This window comes from Cornus florida, unplaced genomic scaffold, assembly GCF_030987335.1.
Source record: "Cornus florida cultivar Cherokee Brave unplaced genomic scaffold, ASM3098733v1 CherokeeBrave_3.0.0_Hap2_Chr06, whole genome shotgun sequence".
NCBI lineage: Eukaryota > Viridiplantae > Streptophyta > Magnoliopsida > Cornales > Cornaceae > Cornus > Cornus florida.
In genome coordinates, this window is record NW_026775576.1 from 47,848,863 (window position 1) to 47,870,274 (window position 21,412).

At 35.6% G+C, this 21,412-nt stretch overlaps 1 protein-coding gene across 1 annotated transcript in view; it reads left to right on the forward strand.

The window, feature by feature from the left end:
- Positions 1-21,412, forward strand: part of LOC132311449 (phenylacetaldehyde reductase-like) — a 30,992-nt gene continuing 9,580 nt past the window's right edge. The window contains exons 1-3 of the mRNA XM_059809353.1: positions 1-196; positions 4,124-4,293; positions 6,262-6,453. Of these exons, the coding sequence (XP_059665336.1) occupies positions 79-196; positions 4,124-4,293; positions 6,262-6,453 (480 nt within the window). The 5' untranslated portion in view covers positions 1-78. The remainder of the gene's footprint in view (positions 197-4,123; positions 4,294-6,261; positions 6,454-21,412) is intronic.

Below are 21,412 nucleotides of genomic sequence, written 5' to 3' on the forward strand. Positions count from 1 at the left end.
AGTAGCTCCTATGTTAGTATATACGGAGTACTCCATTGGAGAGAGAGAGAGGGAGAGAGAGAGAGAGAGGTTGCGAAAATGAGTGGTGCGGGGAAGACCGTGTGCGTGACGGGAGCGTCTGGGTACATAGCTTCATGGCTCGTCAAGCTCTTACTCCAACGTGGTTACACTGTCAAAGCCTCTGTTCGCGATCCGAGTCAGTTTTATCTTTCTCTCTCTGGACTCTGAATCCTTACAGTTTTTAATTTTTGTATATATCTTCCAACAATCAATCATAGAATCTGGGTTATATCGATTGTTCATCATATGGTTTTTTTTCATCACGGCTCCTCAACTTTCAATTGTATTAGTTTCAAGAGAATCGAAATGCAATTTCCAATTATATTGTTCATCATGTAGGGTTTCCTGGAATACATCACTGGCTTTGCAATTGCTTATATGATGTTTGGAAGACATGGGTGGTTAATATTTTTGCATAATTTTTTTAACACTCTTTGAAATTATACTTCATAATTATTTTCAAATTTTAATTATATTAGTTTGACGAGAATTGAATAAGAATCAAGTCCTGATCTTGGCATGCAATCACACACATATATATATATGTATGTATGGGGTTGATCATAACATTTGATTGGTATAGGGTTTTTGAGATACTGAATAGATCATTTGGCTTTGTAATTGCTTATATGATGTTTGGAAGACACGGGTGGTTAATATTTTTTGCAGTATTTTTTTTTTTCCTTCAGTATTATACATACATAATCAATAACGTCAATTCGTAATTATCCAGTCTCAATTTGTCCTGGTAAGTATAAACTTAGGTTTGATTGGGCATTCTTTATTATGGTAGTGTTGTTTCAGCACCAATTAAGAATAAGTACCCAAAATTTAATATAGGAAAAATTATCAATAAATCCTATTTTTCTCTTTTAAAGATTATTAAGTCGTATAAAGTTTATATAAGACCATGAAGTCCTACCTTTGTAACCTTTTTCAATATAAGTTTTGGACCTCTCAATCTTCCATTTATACCCATATTAAATTAGAATTAATTTTTTTTTTCTGCACAGATTGATTTTAATTTTTTTTTTAATTATTCAAACATGCTTGATATTTTCTTAGAAATTGAATTTTTTTGGTTTATAAATTTTAGGTATTTTTTTTAGTATTTTTTGTGTATTTATAAATTTCAACTATTATTTTGATTAGTCTTTCTAGAGGCAGAAGAAAATTATTAATTTTTGTTTTCAAATAAAAAATAACATTACTATTTCATAGAATAATTTTAACCCTTTTAGAAAAAATTAAAATCGGATATAAATATTCAATAAAAAAAAATATACAATTAGAAATTATAAAGGGTTAAGTTGGAAGTTTGAGAGATTTTGAACTACTGTGGAAATGTCTTACTGGTAGTTGATAGCAGGTCTTGGTCAATAGAAGAAAAAGTAGGACATATGGGAGTGGCCCAGCTAGAGGGAGGCTAGCCCTCCAATTATTTTTCCAAAATCTTATTTATCTATTTTTTGGTAAGTATTTTCAGAATCTTATTTATGCTTTGCCTATTAATGGTTATTTATGGTGAGTTTGCAAAATAAAATTACACATAGACCTCCCAAATATTTTTAAAAATCCTATTTATGGTTCCCCATTATGGGAATGGATAATCGAAAAAGGCTAAGGAATGACACTTCAATATGACCAAAAGGGCCCCTAGCCCAATGGTATGATCTCTCCTTCCTAAATCGGGAGGTTGAGGGTTCGACTCCTACTAAAGACATGTTGTCGATAATGGGAGTGTGTGTTTGCTTTAATTTACATTTATGCAGGTAGATCCATGTACTGAGTGTGTGTTTTCTTTAATTTACATTTATGCTGGTAGATCCACGCACTATGGAAACCATATACTTAATAAGACGATTAATAGAAGAATGAAGAAGTACTCAAAAAGATTTATACATAGTTTCATGATAGAGTGCTAAGGGACATAATCTGGTGGGCTCTACAAAGAAAATAAGTATGATAGAGTTCACTCGAAACTTCACAACCTCATTTATTGACTGTCAGCATGTTCTTCTCTTTATTTTTTGCATCTCATATCAGTTTTCAGTCTCTATTCAATTAAGTTGTATTCTCATTTTATTTATTTATTTATTTTTAAGGTTATATATTCCTCATTCCTAAGTTATTAAGAAAAAAAAATACAAAACGTTTATATACCTCATTTTTAGTTGATTAAGAATATAAAAAACACTATCATGCTGTCAATCCCATTAAACTCTGCACCCTTATGACCATTAGATTGCAAAGCTGTGAGGTCAGCTTTATAAGGATGCAGATTCAATGAGAGTATTGTCATAATATACAAGCTCTTTTAAGAATATAAATTTAGAATTGTATTGTCAATAAAAATTGTTATAATTATTTTGTAAATTTTAAAATTTTAATTTCATGTTACTAGTCTGCCACCCCATGACCCCAAACGAACATTTCTGGTTCTGCCCATGCTTACATATGATTTTTCTTTTTACTGGTGTTTCTTCCTTTAATACAAGTATACTAACAATGGACAGATTTGATTCAACTTTAGCAAATCCATAAATTCAAAACTAATTATAGAAAGCCAAAAATGAATCCAAAAAAGTAACCACTACTACAATAGCGTGATGTAAGTGAAGGGTATTATGTTAGCACAACGTGAGCAATACCGTTACAGCAGCAGACTTTGTAATTAGCCGTAGTAACTTCTCTACTTTTAAAAATAATTACAATAAAAAAATTCTAAAAGATATGACAGAGATTTAAAATGAAGTAATAATGAAAATTTAGATGGACACTTTTTCTTGGACCAAAATAATTTCTTAGTTGCAGTGAAGGCCAAAGCCTTAAGTGTTTGGCTAGCAAAGAGGGTAAGTCTCTCTAACCAAACAATTCCCCTAATTTTGAATAATAGAGTTAAATTATGCTGTGCATGTACATTCATTTTGCATTGATGAAGGAATACATCAATAAAAGCTTATAGGGATAGGCTTGTAGCCTTTAAAGAATGAAATCCTGAATAGGTTGCAGCAAACTTATTGGTGAAAGTTTCTCTCCTGGCAACCAATGGTTGGCTGCTTGCCAAGAAGACTTGATTCAATTATTACTCATAAATACCATGATTTAGAAATTTCAATCATTAAGGCTAGATTCTAGAAGCAAATGGTATATGCTAGAAGCATTTCAAAAAAACAGTAGAGAAGGAAAACACAGCAAACTTTGAGAAGTCAGCTTGCATTCTGCAAATATTGTTTCCAAAGCCCACCCTATGAGAACTGTTAACATCATATGGTATCTAGCAACCCTCTCAGACCATATTCAGTTCCACATTCTTCACATATCGGCCTCTTCTGTAATTCTATACAGTTACTTCCCTAATGAAACTTGGTTGAATACACTGAGCTTTGTAGACCCAAGTCTCCTTCATGTAAAGAGAAACACACTATGTCCTAGTATGCAAATTGTTAACTACCATCTACTCTAAAAGCTTAGGCTGTTATAGAGGGAGTAACTTAAATATATAAATCCTTCAACACGCCCCCTCACGTGTGGCCTTCTTTTAGGGTGACAGTGAGGTTAAAACTCGAGACCTTTGGCTCTGATACCATATTAACTACCATCTACTCTAATAGCTTAAGCTGTTAGAAAGGATGTAACTTAAATATATAAATCCTTCAACACAACTGACACTTAAACTTTCTTCCTATCATCACTATAGGAAATCTCTATGAAGCTTCTGTAATCTCTTTGCTACTGTTACCACAATGGTAATGATAGGAATGAAATATGTTGGATAGCTAGATAGTGGACTCTTTGATAAATTTAAGGCTACTCCCTTTATAAATAATCTTTCTTCCATCTTGATAATCTCCTCTTAAACTGCTCCAGCACAGTATAGCAAACCATCCTTGCCTTAAAAGACGATCCAAGCAGATGGCCTTGCTTTTACATTCTCATTTTTCTCGAAGCTAGGCTATGGAATATTGTCTATATTATGTTCATCTCTCTGGCATCAACTGTATCAGACTGGCTGCTGATTTTAACACATTTTTTATTGAGTCCAATCTGTATACTCTTGCAGACGATCCAAAGAAGACAGACCATTTACGTGCACTCGATGGAGCTAAGGAGAGGCTTCAAATGTTCAAAGCAAACCTTCTGGAAGAAGGTTCCTTTGATGCTATGGTTGATGGGTGTCAAGGGGTTTTCCATACAGCATCTCCTTTTTACCATGCAGTCACAGATCCGCAGGTTCTTTGTATTCCATTTTTGTTTATATGGTTATGTCTTTCACGTATGCTTAAACTGGCATTATCTGATGAAATGGTGCAAGAAACCCCAAAAACGAAACAACAATAAATTTGTAAAGTTTTCCTTTAAAAGTAGGGATCTATATGTTGTTGTTACAGTATAATGACTAGTAATACTGATCGGAAACTTTTGGTCTGATTATAGAGAGAAGTGAGACAGATACAAAATGTAAGTTAATTGCTGTACCAGCTTCTGCATAAATAAATCGAAGTCTAAGCTTGGCCAAAAACCACCTCCACCCTGATACCAGCAGTGTTGATGCTTAAACAAAGATATGTATATCTACATTGTCCTTTCTAAACTTTAACTGGGAAAGTTGGATAAAGTCTGTAATAAAAAGATATAAACAATAAAATATAATAGGAATAAAAAGAATGGAGAAAGAGAATTCATGTGGGATATATTCAAGGATGATGATGATGAAGATGAAAGTTGGATAGAGTCTATAATTGTTGTTTTTGATGGCCTTTGCCACCAACTTCTGCATGAGTCAGTAAGCCTGGAATTCAGCCTCCTTTACATTATTAAGGTTTTAATCATACAAGTTGGTATGGTATCAAAACTTTCCATTGTTGTTTGGTTACAAACGTTCTTCCATCTCACAGTAGTAGTTAATTTTTTTTATATTTCTCTGGTGCTCTTTGATTGACATTGTGTTCTGGAGAATAGGTAGGACATATTTATGGGTCATTGATTGGTGCACTGGTAACTCTCGGGCTGCCTTTAATGATATCTTACTTATCAAAAAAAGATTCTCGGGCTGTCAATTGTGGTAATGCGGGTTTGAATACTTAGAGCAACCACTTTTTGCAAATAATTCCAAAGGTTATGTTGGTATTTGCTCCATCCCTCCCAGCACCCTTGATTAACAGGGATCACATTGGGTAATGATCTTTTCTATATGTAGATGGAATTTGAAGCAGGTTTTAATTTAGGGTTATATTTTCCCGGATCAAAAGGAACCCTTCATCCCAAAACCAATCCTTCATAATCCTTTCATCTTTTCCTTTAGATCAGGTGTGGCTAGTTCCTAACTGGATACGGAAATAAGTACCCAGAAGCTGTTCATTTTGGTCTATAGACCAAAAACATAGCACCAGAACCCTAATTTAAGCTCATGAAAACTGATTAGTTGGTACTGAAAAAGGTCCAACATTCCTTGGTATTAACTCTGTTTAGATTTGAATCCTATCAAAGACCACATTGGTTTCATCATTGAATTGGTGATAGCTAGACAGGTGATGTAAGATTTTTCAGGGCTAAACTGGAAGTCAAATGATTATGAAGAGAAATGGGGGAAAAGAGATGACCTGGCCTGAAATCTGTACTACCCTGAAGTGCATGGCTCTTGGGTCGTGGATTAATAAAGAGGTGATGGTAGTGGTGCATTAGTTCATCCACCTCCACTTTGGATTCAACCCCCAGCGATCTCCCACTCCCACCCCCACCACTTCTCTTTCTTTCTCTGAAGTTATTTGTATTCTTTTCCAAGTCCTAGTTGCATGACTGGAAAGTGGAAACTATATCCTACTTGTGAAGGCTGATTGGGAACTATAGACAATGTCTTTGAACACAGCATTCATTTTACAAATTACAACTTTTGGGATTGATATTGATATGTTTTGCCATTTAGGTAATGCTCCTTGCATTAGTTCCGGATTGTAAAAAAGAACAGTGTGCTGATCTTTACATAGTCTTCTTTGCTAGTGGGCTTGTTCCCATGTGACATACGGAAAGGTCTTGATCATAATATTGATAAGAGTGATCATTATAATGTTATATGAACATTGATGGTATTATTCAATCTGTTCTTCTTCAATAAATTGGCTTCTTATCACCTTCATAGTAAAAATAATTAATGTTGTACTAATTACTCAACCTCTCTCTCTCTCTCTCTCTCCTATACAGGCAGAACTAATTGAACCTGCAGTAAAGGGAACACTTAATGTCCTCGGGTCATGTGCAAGATCTCCATCTGTTAAAAGAGTGGTTGTGACGTCTTCTATTGCTGCAGTTGCATACAGTGGGAAGCCTCGGACTCCTGATGTGGTGGTTGATGAGACTTGGTTTTCTGATCCTGAGGTTTGTAAGGCATCAAAGGTGTGTACCCACTTGTATTATTATTATTATTATTATTATTATTATTATTATTTCATGATTCTGATCATGCATGTGAAAGCACAATCTCTCATACACTTGTATCATTATAATGGTGCCATTTTAACAAGAACAATCACTTGATACTTCGTCCACATACCATCTAGATCAAAGAGCAAGTCTATTATGAGGTCGATTCCATGGTTCTTGTCAAGAGTTCCACTTTAGAATGTCACATTTTGAGCACGGAAACAATGCTGGAGCAACATCATGATGTTGCCCATATTAAAGTGGTCCTACTATAAAAAACATTGTATCAAAATACCTTAAAGCAAAATCATACAAGTTGGTGAAAGATGATAGTTTGATTTCGTGAATTTGGTCAAAGGACAGGGAATATAAAAGTTTGTCTGGAGCGTGTGATCTATTGTAACTGAATTTTGGTGATAATTTTTGACTGTATCCTCTTTTATCTGGTGCGTATTTTGACATTTGGTCAAACAGCAGAGAATTCATGACTATTGTAATGAGGTCAAACCTCATTATAGATTTTCTCCTTGATCAAATAAAATAGAAGTATCAGTATTTCATATTTCTAAATCTTAAGTGGGTTGCATTGGTTTCAAAATGGAAGTTGTTTTTACTTTTTGACTAAACAATTCTCTTGACATTCTATAATTTTACAGCTGACAGCAACTCCAATGAATAATTTTATGTGGTTGTCAATGTTGTTGTCAAGATTGTTCTTTGAGTCCTTGGAAACAAACTAGAGATGTTAACAGTTGCAGTAGTAGAAGAGTAGAAATTTTCAGCAAAATAATAGAATTATTGTTTCTGTTCCTTTTATTTTGCTTATCAAAATTCTTATTTTCTGGTTCCGAGATAATCAGGTCACTGTTATATATATATATATATATTTTATATTTCAATATCTTTAACAAGTTGTTTTTGTAAGTCAGGAAAAACAGTTTCAGAGAGAATGGGATTCGGTAAAGGGCCTATAGTCTCCCAAAAATTGTCTTCTTCCCTTTCTCTCTCCCTTTGAAGATAATTTTTGCTAAAAAAAGATTGTTTTCAAGAAATTGAACATTCATACTCACATGAATTTTTTTCGTTTGTGGATTATAGCACTTATATCCTCTTTTATGTGGAGCTTAACCTATAAAGACACATTTCTCAGCTCTCGGGTCAAGTTTAGAGCGAAACGTGCTAGGTATATGAACAAAAACAATGCAGCCAAAAAATTTCAATGGTAAATCTAAGTTAATTCTACATTCGGGAAAGGTTTGTTTGAAATAACCTAAGAGTGTGACATATTTAAGAACACGGGTAGGCATCCTATTAATTAAATAGGATGCTGTTAAAACAGCCTCTCCCCATAAATATTTTGGCACACGCATAGAAAACATCATGGCACGAGCTACCTCAAGTAAATGTTCGTTTTTTCTTTCTGCAATTCTATTTTGTTGAGGAGTATCCTGACAAGTAGATTGACGTAAAATACCCTTTTCCTTTAAAAAATTTCCCAAATGTTCATTGAAATACTTAGTTCCATTATCGGAGCGTAGTATACTAATTTTTGACTGAAATTGGTTTTCGACCATTTTGTAAAAATCTTTAAACAGTTTTTCAACTTCAGATTTCACATTCATCAAATAAACCCAGCATAATCGAGTGTGATCATCTATGAAAGTTACAAACCATTTTTTTCCAGACCCTGTGGTAACCTTTGAGGGTCCCCACACATCACTGTGAATCAAGTAGAGAGGTTTTGAAGCACGATATGGTTTTGAAAAAAAAGTAGTTCGATGACTTCTAGATAAATGACAATTCTCACATTGAAAGGAATAACAATCCAAATTTTTAAACAAACTAGGAAACAAATGTTTTAGATAAGGAAAACTAGGATGTCCTAGTCTCAGATGCCAAAGCAGTATTTGTTCACGAGTAGAAATTGAACTAATACTATTATTAAAACCATGAGCTATTTTATTACTGGAAAAATTGTCATTGAAGTAGTAAAGACCATTGATCATCTTAGCACTGCCAATCGTCCTACCCGAGTTCTGGTCCTGAAATTCACAATAAGAATCAAAGAAGATAACTCGACAGTTAAGTCTTTAGATAATTTGTTGACAGATAACAAACGGCAGGCCAATTTTGGAACATGAAGGACAGAATTCAGAATTATATTTTTTGAGATTTTTATTTGGCCTTTTCCTGCAATAGGGGAAAAACTACCATCGGCAATCCTAATTTTTTCATTCCCAGAACAAGGTGAATAAGTGTAAAAAAGGTGAGAAAGAGACGTCATATGATCAGACGCCCCGGAGTCAATAATCCATGGTGCAAAGTCTAGGCTACAAGATAAAGCATTAGGATTTCTACCAGTTTCAGCAAGGAAACCACCAGGAGTACCTAGTGAAGAATTGGACTTTAGCAATTTGAGAAGATGATCCATTTGCTCCTTGGAGAAGGGACCTGTTTCAGCTTCATTTGCTGAAGGGAATGAACGATTAGATCTATCGCCCGGCTTGCTGCTTTTCCCTTTCCATGGATTTTCCAGCAGGTTTCTCGGGTATGATGTGGCCTATTGCAGAAATCACACCACACCCGAAGCCTCTCATCCTGCCTTCTCTGATCGGTGGCAAATACCTTTTTCGCACTTGGATCGAATGCAACCAAGGCTGAGTTCTTGACAGGTGCAACAACTCCCTTTTCTCTTAGCATGACATTTCTACGGCTTTCTTCACGTCTAACTTCAGCGAAGACTTCACCAATTGAGGGCAAAGGCTGTTGGCCAATTATTCTCCCCCTAACTTCGTCGAATTCGACATTTAGACCTGCAAGAAACTTTTAAATTTGATTATTCTCCACCATCCTTTTGTTATGATCACAATCTTTTGGCAATTTCCATTCGTAGTCATTGAACAGGTCAAAATCTTGCCACAGCCGCTTCAAAGAATTGAAATACTTGGTGACTTTGTCCTCTCCTTGTCGGATTTTACCAAGTTTTAGTGTCAACTCAAAGATTTGGGACTGATTTCCTAGATCAGAATACATCTGATTAACATTGTCCCAAAGTTCCTTGGCTGTCGGATAGCACATGTAATTGCAGCTGATATCTTCCTCCATGGAATTTACGAGCCAAGTCATGACCATGGAATTTTCCGCATCCCAGGTTGAATACGCCGAGTCTTCTATTTTTGGTGCCTTCTTATCTCCTGTCAGGTAACCAATCTTTCCCCATCCACGGATGTACATCCGGATAGACTGAGACCAACGCAAGAAGTTATCACCATTCAATTGAATATTGGTGATTTGGAGAGAGTGTGAATCAGAGTTAGAAGCATGGATTGTAGGAGTTTTTGATGGGGCAGTGGAAGAAGTGGAATCAGATGAAATTTTTGACATGGTGAAGGACTGCTGGAAGTAGAAAAAAAGTTTCGGTAAGAGTCAGAGATCAGGTCCCTGCTCTGATACCATGTAAAATGTATTGTATTGAATGAATTACAATGAATGATACAAGAGGTATATATAGGAAAAACCTAATGGGTTAGGTGAAGTTAGGCAAGGTGTGAACACAAGGTAAGGTGTGAACACAAGCTTGGTGTGCTTCTATTAAGCATGCTACTAGAAGGTGACAATGTTAACTATACAATGTTGAATCTAACATTGTACACACAAATTTTGTAAGTCTGCAATAGAAACAAAATATGGGCAAAATATAATTTTATTAATAAATAAAGATGGGGTACAATCCTTTGTAATATTCTTTACAAAAAGAATGGTCCTCTGATTCTATCTCCTTTTTGTTGTTGGTTAGATCCAAGGGCTGCATGAGCTTGTTCTTGAATCGTCTTGGAATTTGGGTGAGGAATGGCAGGATTTGATGTGCTTGGTGTTCTTCGCCTTTGGATTTGGATGTAGGGGATGAGAGCTTCTGTATTTCTCTCTGGAATTCTGGATCTCTGAATGCAGAATTTTTGTACCCCTTCTCCCTTCCTCCAGGCCTCTATTTATAGGCTTCTTGGATCCATAGGATGATGACACGTGTCATCTCCTGATAAGGATAAAATAATAACTGGGCGGGCCGGTTATATTATAATAATTATCCTTAAAAATAATTATTCCAAATATATTTTATTAGGAATAATTACATTTATATTTAACCATCTGGGCTTGGCTAATTAAATAATTTAAGTGGACCAAACTTGGGCCAATTTAATAACTTAATTAAACATTAGGCCCATATTTAAGGGGTCCATTTGTCAAAATCAAAGCCCACTAAAATTTTAATGTCTACAAACATTCAACTATTTACAGCTAGAAGTCAGCTTTACTAATTTGTAGTTGACAACAATAAATAACCTTTTTCAACAAAAGATATTGAAAATGAAGTTCCAAGTCAAGGTTTGCCAAATGCAGAAAAATCACAAACAGGGGGAGAAATACTACAGGAAGATCAAATTAAACCTGAGCTATTGGTTTATACTCGGGAAAAAAATCAGCGAGGAAATAAAGACCAACAGATCATCCAACCACAAGGTCAATCAAAATCTCCAAGTGAAGGTCCTCTGGGTAGTTCAGGTAATTCTAATCCCATTCTCCTTCCAATTTCTATTCCTATCATAACTCCTCCATCATTTTCATTTGATTTTACCTCCGATTCTGTCCCTCCTACTGCCTTACCAAAACCGATTCCCACAGATCTTGACATTCCCATAGCCATTAGAAAAGAACCCGAGAATGCACCAAACACCCCATTACCAACTATCTATCCTATCGCAGGCTCTCCAATAGCCATAAAGCATTTACTTCTAAAATATCTAACCTGTTTGTGCCAAGAACCATCAAGGAAGCTCTAGATGATCCGAATTGGAAGTTAGTAGTTATGGAAGAGATGAATGCTTTGAGGAAAAATGGTACTTGGGAAGTAGTTTCAATACCAAGGGATAAGAAGATTGTAGGGTGTAAATGGCTGTTTACAATAAAATGCAAGGCTGATGGTAGCGTAGAGAGGTATAAGGCAAGGCTTGTAGCGAAAGGGTTTACACAAACCTTTGGAATTGACTTCCAAGAAACCTTTACTCCAGTAGCCAAAATAAACTCAATACGAGTTTTGTTATCCTTGGCTATAAATTTCAATTGGCCCCTACACTAGTTAGACATTAAAAATGCCTTCTTGAATGGAGATTTAGAAGAAGAAGTCTACATGAACTCACCTCCAGGATTTGAACAGAGATTTGGAGAAGGCAAAGTTTGCAAGCTGAAGAAATCATTGTACGGTCTCAAACAGTCTCCAAGAGCATGGTTCGAACGATTTGGGAAGGTTGTAAAGAACTATGGCTACTGTCAGAGTCAAGCAGATCATACCATGTTCTATAAGCAGTCAAGAGAAGGTAAAATTGCTATCTTGATTGTTTATGTAGATGACATAATCCTCACAGGTGATGATAGTATTGAACTTGAAAGATTAAAGGAGGGTCTCGCTAAAGATTTTGAAGTCAAGGATTTGGGAGCATTGAAATATTTCCTCGGCATAGAATTTGCCAGATCTATGGAAGGTATTTTTGTCACTCAATGCAAATATGTACTTGATTTGTTTAGTGAAACAGGCTTACTTGGATGTAAAGTAGCTGAGACTCCAACCGAGCCCAACCAAGAAAACAGCCCGCAAGAAAGGAGGATGTGGTGAATATTTAACAGTTTCAGAGACTTGTTGGAAGACTTATCTACTTATCTCATACTCGTCTTGACATAGCTTTTGTAGTAAGCAGAGTGAGCCAATTCATGCACTCACTAGGACAAGAACACTTCAAGGCGGTATACAGAGTCCTGAGGTATCTAAAGGGAACTCCTGGTAAAGGCCTCATATTCAGGAGACAGGGATACTTACAAATTGAAGTCTACACTGATGCAGCCTGGGCTGGGAGCGTTACTGATCAAAAATCAACTTCTGGCTATAGCACCTGTGTTGGGGGAAACTTGGTTACTTGGCGCAGTAAAAAACAAAACGTGGTGGCTAGAAGTAGTGTTGAAGCTGAGTTTAGATCAGTTGCCCATGGGATTTGTGAAGTTCTGTGGATCAGGAGACTGCTAAATGACTTAAGAATATCGAGCACCTCACCTATGAGAGTATACTGCGACAACAAAGTAGCAATCGTGATTGCCCACAATCTCGTTCTTCATGATAGAACAAAACATGTGTAAGTTGATAAGCACTTTATTAAAGAAAAGTTTGAGAATGGTTTGATCTGCATGCCATATGTCCCAACTACGGAGCAAATTGCAGATATACTAACAAAAGGTCTACACAAAAGACAATTCGACTACTTGGTTGGCAAGCTGGCAATGGAAGACATCTTCAATCCAACTTGAGGGGGAGTGTTGAAAAAGGTTATTTATTGCTGTCAACTACAAAATAGTAAATCTGACTTCTAGCTGTAAATAGTTGAATGTTAGATTCAACATTGTATAGTCAACATTGTCACCTTCTAGTAGCATGCTTTCTAGAAGCACACCAAGCTTGTGTTCACACCTTGCCTAACTTCACCTAACCCATTAGGTTTTGCCTATATATACCTCTTGTATCATTCATTGTAATTCATTCAATACAATACATTTTACAATTTTCTGAATTTTCAATAAGTAAATATTGTAACATAGATGGAAGCAGAGGAGATTCAATCCGTGTACACCCGAAGTATACTTTTGAAAGTATTTAGGAGCAACCAACTTAACCTTATGTTACACTCCTAAAACTCCTAAAATTTCAAGAAAAGAGTGCAAAGAAGACCTCTTAGACATCAGAACTTTGGGAAGTATCTAGATGAATTAATCTATGAAAGGACAGGTGTACATCTTCAGACTTAAGCAGCATGCACATTTGCTCCTTCCATGAACACCAAATGAGACATAGGGGAGCAACCTTCGAAGCTTGTTGAATTGTATAAAAAAAGCCGCTAGCCAACTCCCAAACGGCTCCTCCACAGACTGAGGTATGACCTTTACTACTTCAAGGAGGCAAAGAGAGACGTATACTACATCAAATGGCCCAGTCCTGCTCACAGTGAAGGAGATGATATGTATTATTTGCAGTTTTCTTTGACATGCAATATCAATTGGGAATAAGTTTTTCCTTTCTCACCAGGTTGTCCCTAGTTAAGATCTCCTCTGAAGCAATGGCCATGCCAAAAAAAAAAACAAAGATACCTTAGAAGGTACTTGAACAAAACAACGCTTTATAACGGAATCTCATCTAAATTAGCCACTTTTGTTCAGATTCCATCCCAAAATATCATTCGCCTCCTATACACCAAGATACCCATGCTAATGTCAGAAATGGCATGCGCTGACTCTAAATTTGAAGCTTATAATGCTCTAAAAAAGATAGAATCCAAACTATTCCACTCTCCGGAAATCTGACACAACTTCAAACAAGCATCCTCCAATCCAGTGCAATCGAGAGGTCTCTTCTCTTGATTTCTAACATTCAGGACAGCTTTCTCACGACATACACTTTTTCATACACGACAAAAAATATAATTATAATGCCAAAGTAGGAGAGTAATAACATATGTAGTATAACTTTAATACTTAAATTATATAAACTCGTTGTTAGAGCATATTTAAGTATTAAAATAACATATTTTCATCTTCTAAATTATATAACTCTTAGTCTTAGTATTGAAATTAAAAAATAATTGAAGTTATATAATTATCTTATTCAATAGCTATATAGAAATAAAAATTTATATTTATATATAGTCTTGTCCATGCCATTACATGCACCATCCTATTATTTTAAGATTTGATCTGTCGGCATATCTATATCGTATCGTGTTTTGAGTCCCACGTCCATGCATGTGTTACTTTGCTCCCATACTCCAAACCAATCTCCTCCTCAAGCATCTTTGAAGGATAATCCAGATCCCCTTGTTAACTAGTCTGAACTTCCTCATTCTAAGTCTCCTAAATGCAGTGGGGGTAAACAGATCTCCCAATTCATAATATGATACCTGAATTCTTTCTCTAAACCTGTGATATAAAGTACAGCTGAGTCTTCTCAAGTCTTTTCTTGACTGAAGCTGAAATAATGAAGATGTACCTGAAATATGTTCCTAGGTCGATCATGGAAGTGAATGCTGAGGCACTAGATTAAAATTGGTAAAAGGAGGTGAAGACTTGGTGAAATTGGTGTGATTAGGTCACAATCCCTCCTCCAACTTTGTGAATATTTCGTCGATGCATTCAGTGAGTTGTCTAGAAGTGCCTTTGTGATAAGTGTAGTTTGAGAAAGCTTGCTATGTTATATAGACTTGGATTTTTTATTCGGTTGTGATTTACATGTCTGAATGTCAGATATACTAGATATCTAAACCTGTAAACGGGGATACAACTAATATTAGAGAGTATAGCATTGATATATAAATCCTCTAACACGCCCCTTCACTTGTGGCCTTTTGACCCAACACGTGTTTCAATTTTAATTATCAAGGTGACAATGAGCATGTTAATCAACATCTACTCTGAAAGTTTAAGTTGTTAGAGCACGTGTAACTTTAGTACTTAAATCCTCTAACACGCCACCTCATGTGTGGCCTTCTTGTCCAACACGGGTTTAGGATGATGGTGGGGTTTGAACTCAATACCTTACTTGTTCTAATACCATGTTAACCACTATCTACTCTAATAAATGCTTAAGCTTGTCTTTCAATTTTAATTATTAGGTAAAGGTGAGGTTTGAACTCAGGATCTTGTCAACTACTCTAAAAGCTTAAGATATTGAAGATGGTGTAATAGTAATATTTAAATCCTCTAACAATAACGTAACAAAAAAAGGAATTTATAGTAAATTTAAATTCTCAGACATGCTTGCTTAGTATGTGTAATAAGAAATGCTGGACCCATATTTCAATACTCTTACACAATTATTAATACATTTATGAGAGTTCATGTAATACAAATTGCTAGTGTGGCGCTCCTCAAGGGGCAATGTCTGGAAGGTCCTTTGATATGGATAACTCAAGAGGGAAGTTGTGATTTTTGTCAATACAAGGGGAAATCCCTAATGGGGGTGGCTGGAATGTTTAAAAGATTTACTAATGCAAGGAGTATTGATAAGATAAATTGTCTATAAAGTGCAGCGGTGCAGATCGGGTTGTTTCTGGATGTTAGACGGTTAGACGGGCAAAAAAGAAGGGACCTCAAAACGAGAGGTCAAGTTGGATCAAGCCTAATCCAAATCATGAGTCTAGATAGAGCTTTAGTTGGCAAAGTGGAATCTTCAATTCCCATGTGCTGACAGCAATGTTGTTTAGAAGATGGGTGAACCAAAAGTAATGGTTTTGATGGGTTAAGGTTTCTCATTTTATTGGAGCACTGTTCTTGTTATTCTTTACATCTCAGATTGAGCCAGATAGAGTACTAGACAAAGGTGGTGGGAATTTCAAGAACCTTTCTGTTATATTGGTGTGTTCTGATGGTTCCAGGTGGGTGCAAATGCTGATTCACTTCTTAAGAGGAAGTTACTTTTATAAGGAATTGAATCCTGTTCCTTAAGTTGTTTAAGCCTTGGTGCATTGCCACCATTCTTTGATGAGCATTCCGGTGGCTGTGGAAATGCTGATTCACCTCTAAGAGGAAGCTACTTCTATAGGGATGAGATTGTGGAGGGTTTGCATCCTGGTATGCTTAAAAGCTGTATTAGTGATGATCGGGAGAGTGCATCACAAAGGATGTGGAATATTGAATGTATTCAGATTGAAGGAGGAGGATCTTGAAAGAACAAGAAAGGGGCATTTGTAGTGAAGTGGGTCATGAGATACCAAAATGCCAACATTTTTGTTTTTTAGATTCAATTTTGTACAAGGAATGATAATTTGGAGATGATGATGTTAATTATAGAATTAAACTTAAGATGGATTAATGGAGGAGTGCTTCTACATATTGTATGATCGGCTAAGAAGCACCAAAACGGATATGGGACATGGATAGACACAACACGGACACGGTGAGACTACAAATCCTAAAATATTAGGACACGGACACGGTGAGGACACGACGAATAATAAATATATATATTTATATATATATATGATAGTATTTTACTTAAAAAAATTAAGAGTAAAGGGTTAAGAAAGAGAAAAAAACAAAGAAACAAAGAGGATTAGGGTTTTGTTAGAAAAAGAATTATTGCTTAGTTAAAGAATTAAGGAAAGAATTCATAGAAGAGAAAAAAGTTCATGGAAACAAGAGATGCAAATATAATTTTGTTGTGAAAGGAAAAAAAAGAAGTATCTAGGGTTTGTGAAGAAGAAGAAGAAGAAGAAAGAAAAGAGGAGGTTGAAGAAAAAGAGTTAAAAGAGGTGAAAGAGAAGAGACAGCTAGAGAGACAATATCCACCGGTAGCGAAGTTTGGTCGGTGGGAAAAATATAAGCATAAATATCTGATTGTTTTAATATAAATCTGTTTTATAAAACAACATTTAGGTAATTATGTAATGACCAAGTTATTATATAACTGCTTATATTTACACTTCAACCCAGCTTTCTTTCTAAAACTTTCTTAAAAATTCCCAAGAATGCCTTTTAAAAAAAAATTCCCCAAGAATGGGACACGCTTGATGGACGCTTGTTCGCGCCGTGCCCAAATATTAAAAAAAAAGGGTAAATTACACTGACACCCCCTCATGTTAGGAGGTCAAATCTCACCTAAATGAACATTTTGGTTTTAATTTTCAATTACACCCCAAACTAGCTCTGACACATGCGAATTGACCCATTTACCCCTAGTTTTTTAATACAATTTAATTCAAAATATCTATAAACCTAAATGACAAAAATACCCCAATATATATATGTATATATATATATATTCAAACTATACATATACATATGCATATATATATATACTTATGTATAGATAGATAGATGTGTCGGAGATCAGCACGATACGTCGACGCTGCCAGGCCCAAGAGTCATCTTCTCTCTCCATTCATGCCTTATACGTCCATGGTTGATACCCTCTAAAACCCCAACCCTCCTAATATCTCAACGTATTATCAGACCAAGGCGGCCAACCATGTTCCCAGAGAGATGGGTTAAGACTTTGGGTTGCAGTTGGGTCTTGCGGCTTTGGTTTTACTCAACAATCATGGAGGTTTTTTGTGATTGGATTGTGAATCTTTATTTGGGATTTGATGAACAATGGTTAATGGTGTCTCTACGAGGGTGTGCACAAAACAATGCACAAAACTTTGAGTTTGGAAATTAGTGTCAAGTGGGCACCATAATTTAAATTTATAAACCGCTTAACATCTATACTATGTAGTATGAGTGAGAAGGGATCGTCCCAAGGAATTGAGGTGTCGTACTAGGTTGAGGAATCAAGATTAGGGTTAGTAGGTCGAGTGATCAAAATAGTGGTTGGTGGTTGAATTACACTAAGATGCAATTTAAACTAAAGTAAACAATAATGCAATAATGAGAATGAAAAAAAGAGAGATCTTGGGGTATAGAGATCACCACAAAGCATACTTTTCTATACCTTTAATGAATGATTAATGAGGAGAAAAACATGTATTGCAACAAAGTGTGTGTGTGGTTATTTCAACAAGCATGGATGACAAATTAAGCATATATTGTCTAAACAACATGGTGGATAGCACAACATATCAAATTAAACCATTAATTTTTTCTTTAAGCTCACAATCCAAACACATCACAAGGTTAGAGATACATGTTACTTGCTTTCATAAGTATGGAACATCAACAACAAGCATGGATTGTCCTCCTATTTAACAACTACACTACAACTAAGCTAATGACATGAAATTAACTAATTAAACTAAGGGAGAGGTACAATTCATCAAGAAATGAGTATAAACCATCAAATATACCACAAGAACATGACATTAAGCACTATGTCTTGACAATCTCTAGAGCTATAGCATTAATACACATAGAGATGCATCAAGAACACAAGAAACAGAGACAAACACATGAACATCTATTCTAGCATACATAGACATATGGATAGAATGAAATGATCAATTGGAAGCATTAATCCACATAAATCATTGAATAAACAAGATCTATACATATAAAAGTGTCAAGACATGAATCACAATACAAATCCCCTCATAAATACATAAATCAAAAAGTAGAAAGCATGCTTAGGGCTAACTCTAGCCCCAAGAGGACGTCTAGCCACTCATGGATGATGTCCTCCAACCCTTAAGGGCAAGCTCCATGGAAGAAATCTGCTCCTTGGTTGATGAAGAGTCTCCAATGGTGTCTCTAGCCTCCTCCTCTCCTTTGCTTTCTTACTAAGTATTATCTTCTCTAAGTATGTGTATATGGTATGATATGATATAAAAAGTAATCCTTATCCTTTTATAAGTAGGTCAAATGACACCTAAAATGAGCTGGGGTCCTACAACAAATATTCCCCAATGATTAGATAAAGGACAACATTTTGTGAGCTGGAAATTTAACTTTTTCGCACTGGAGGAAGTTCGATCGATCGAACCTTGGACTTGGATCGATCGAACATGGCTGAGATCTATCGAACTCAGGCTGGATCGATCCTTAATGACGGCGCCTTTTTGGATAAAAACAAATTTGAGATATTTTGAAGATATTTTTGGGAAAAGGACAGAAGTGGTTGGTAGGGGTGGTACAGCTGTATAAGATCTGGCATATGGATAAGGACAAGAAAGTTCGATTGATCAAAGAATGATGTTGGATCGATCGAACTTTTGGGATCTCTGAAAATGACATCATGGCCTGGATCTATCTTGAAGTGCTGAGATCGATGAAAGTTGGATCGATCGAACTTTTCTTGAGATCGATCGAAGTTGCTGAAATTTCACCATTTGCTTCCTTTTGCTCTCCTTTGTTCCTTTCTTTGATTCATCCCAGAATTGCTTCAATTATGCTCTTATTTGGCTGAGTTAGCTTATTTTGGGGATAAGTACCTGAAAATGGAAATAACACGAAATCAATACAAAACGGTAAAATAAGATAGATAAAGATTCTAGAATACCTAAGTTTAAGAGGTTTAAATAGGCACTTTTCAGCGCTCATCAGTTAATGCTTAGGGACACCACACAAATAGTCTTTTTCCCTCCCTACACCCAATTAATACACAGTCACACACACACACATATATACACTATATATATACACACACACACAAATAGTGTAATTAACAATCCGAGGCATTAACAAGAACTCAATCAAGGAAACCCACATCAATCTCAAATTAAATTTGCAATCATAGAGTCCTAAATTTTAAGAAATCTGATCGACCTCCGGTGATTTCATTATTCGTCTGATGCTTGGATCGGTGACGGACTCAAGTCGGTGAAGTTGGTTGGTTTTTGGATTTTGACGATTTACGGCAAAATACAGTGGTGAACAATTTTGGCTGTGTTTCTCTAATCAAATTCTTTTCTTCTCCAAAAGGTTTCGCTATCACCATTGTTGATTGTATCACAATTTTTTGGATTTTCCGTAAGAATTGAGGAGTTTGGATTTTGCCTCTGGTCCTTGATTCTTTGATTTTATTGAAGTGTTTTGGATTTTATTGTATTTTTTTTTTTTTCATTTTAGTTTTATAGTAATTGTGTGTATATCTATATATAGATAAAAGTATATAATATATATGTCATATATACTATATATATATATACATATATATATGTTTAGGGAGAGAAGAAGAGAGAGAGGGTGGAGTTAAATTTTAGGATATTTTGTCATTTAAAATGGGTCTCTTGGGGGTAGTTGAGTCATTTTATATATGAAACAAAGTCAACAGCAAGTCAAAAGGGTAGCATAGACATTTTACACCTAAAAGGTAGACACCACTAAAAAGTGACATTTGGGGCATAGTTGTTAAAGGCTAAAGGCGCAGCGCCAAAGGTTTCCTGGAGCCTAAGCGCAAGGCGCAGTGTAAGGCGTGAGCCTGATTGAAGTAAGGTGCATATATATAATAATGCATTTATTATTATATATATTCATAATTAAGCTGTAATTGCAGTTAATGTAAGTAGTGAACCATAAATTTATGAATATTGTCAAATATTTCATAAGGTTAAACAATACGGTATATGATATAAAACCTTTTAATTTAGTAGTCAATAAGTAAAAAAGAAAATGATATGAATAAATGATTAAAAAATACAAGGCACGTCTTTTTTGAGCCTGGAGCCTCTACTAAAAAACGTGAGCCTGAGGGCTTTATGTGAGCCTGATTGAAGGGCCTGGCCTGTAGTAGGTTGAGGCGCTCTAGCTGAGCCTTGACGAGCCTGGAGCTTTTTTGGAGCCTAGGTGCGCCTTTAACAACTATGATTTGGGGTGCAAGTGAAATACGGATTAACTCTTCCAAATATGATTGAAAGTTAAAACCAAAATGTTCAAAAATGTGAGATTTGACCTAACCTGAGGGGTTGTGAGTGTAATCTACTCTAAAAAAAAATTCAGACACGTTTGGCGTGTCGGTGTCCGACACAGATTCTTTGCCCTTTTAGGCATGAATGAGCTTCCTAGGTGGTCGGTAAATATCTCTAAATTTACATATTGGAAGAGTGCTTTTTATTTTATTATTATTTTTTTTGACAAGTTTAGACCAACTATGTCTTTTGGGACAAAATGTTGGGTAGCTGAGAAACAATTTTTTTATGGAACTGTTGAAGTAGGCATCCCTTGGAGATAGACTGATAGAGATATTCGATAAAGATAATTTGATTCTATGCAATGAAGACTAATATAACTAAATCAGTTTGGAAGAATAAAATGGTTCACATTGAGGGGTAATGCAAATGCTAAATAGGGGAATGACTAAACAAGATGTTTGATTGAGTTTATGACTTAGCTAGAGCAGAGGAATTACAAAACAATAATTATTTAGCCAACCCCAAATAATTAGAAAAAAGGCTTTGTTAGGTTAGGTTGA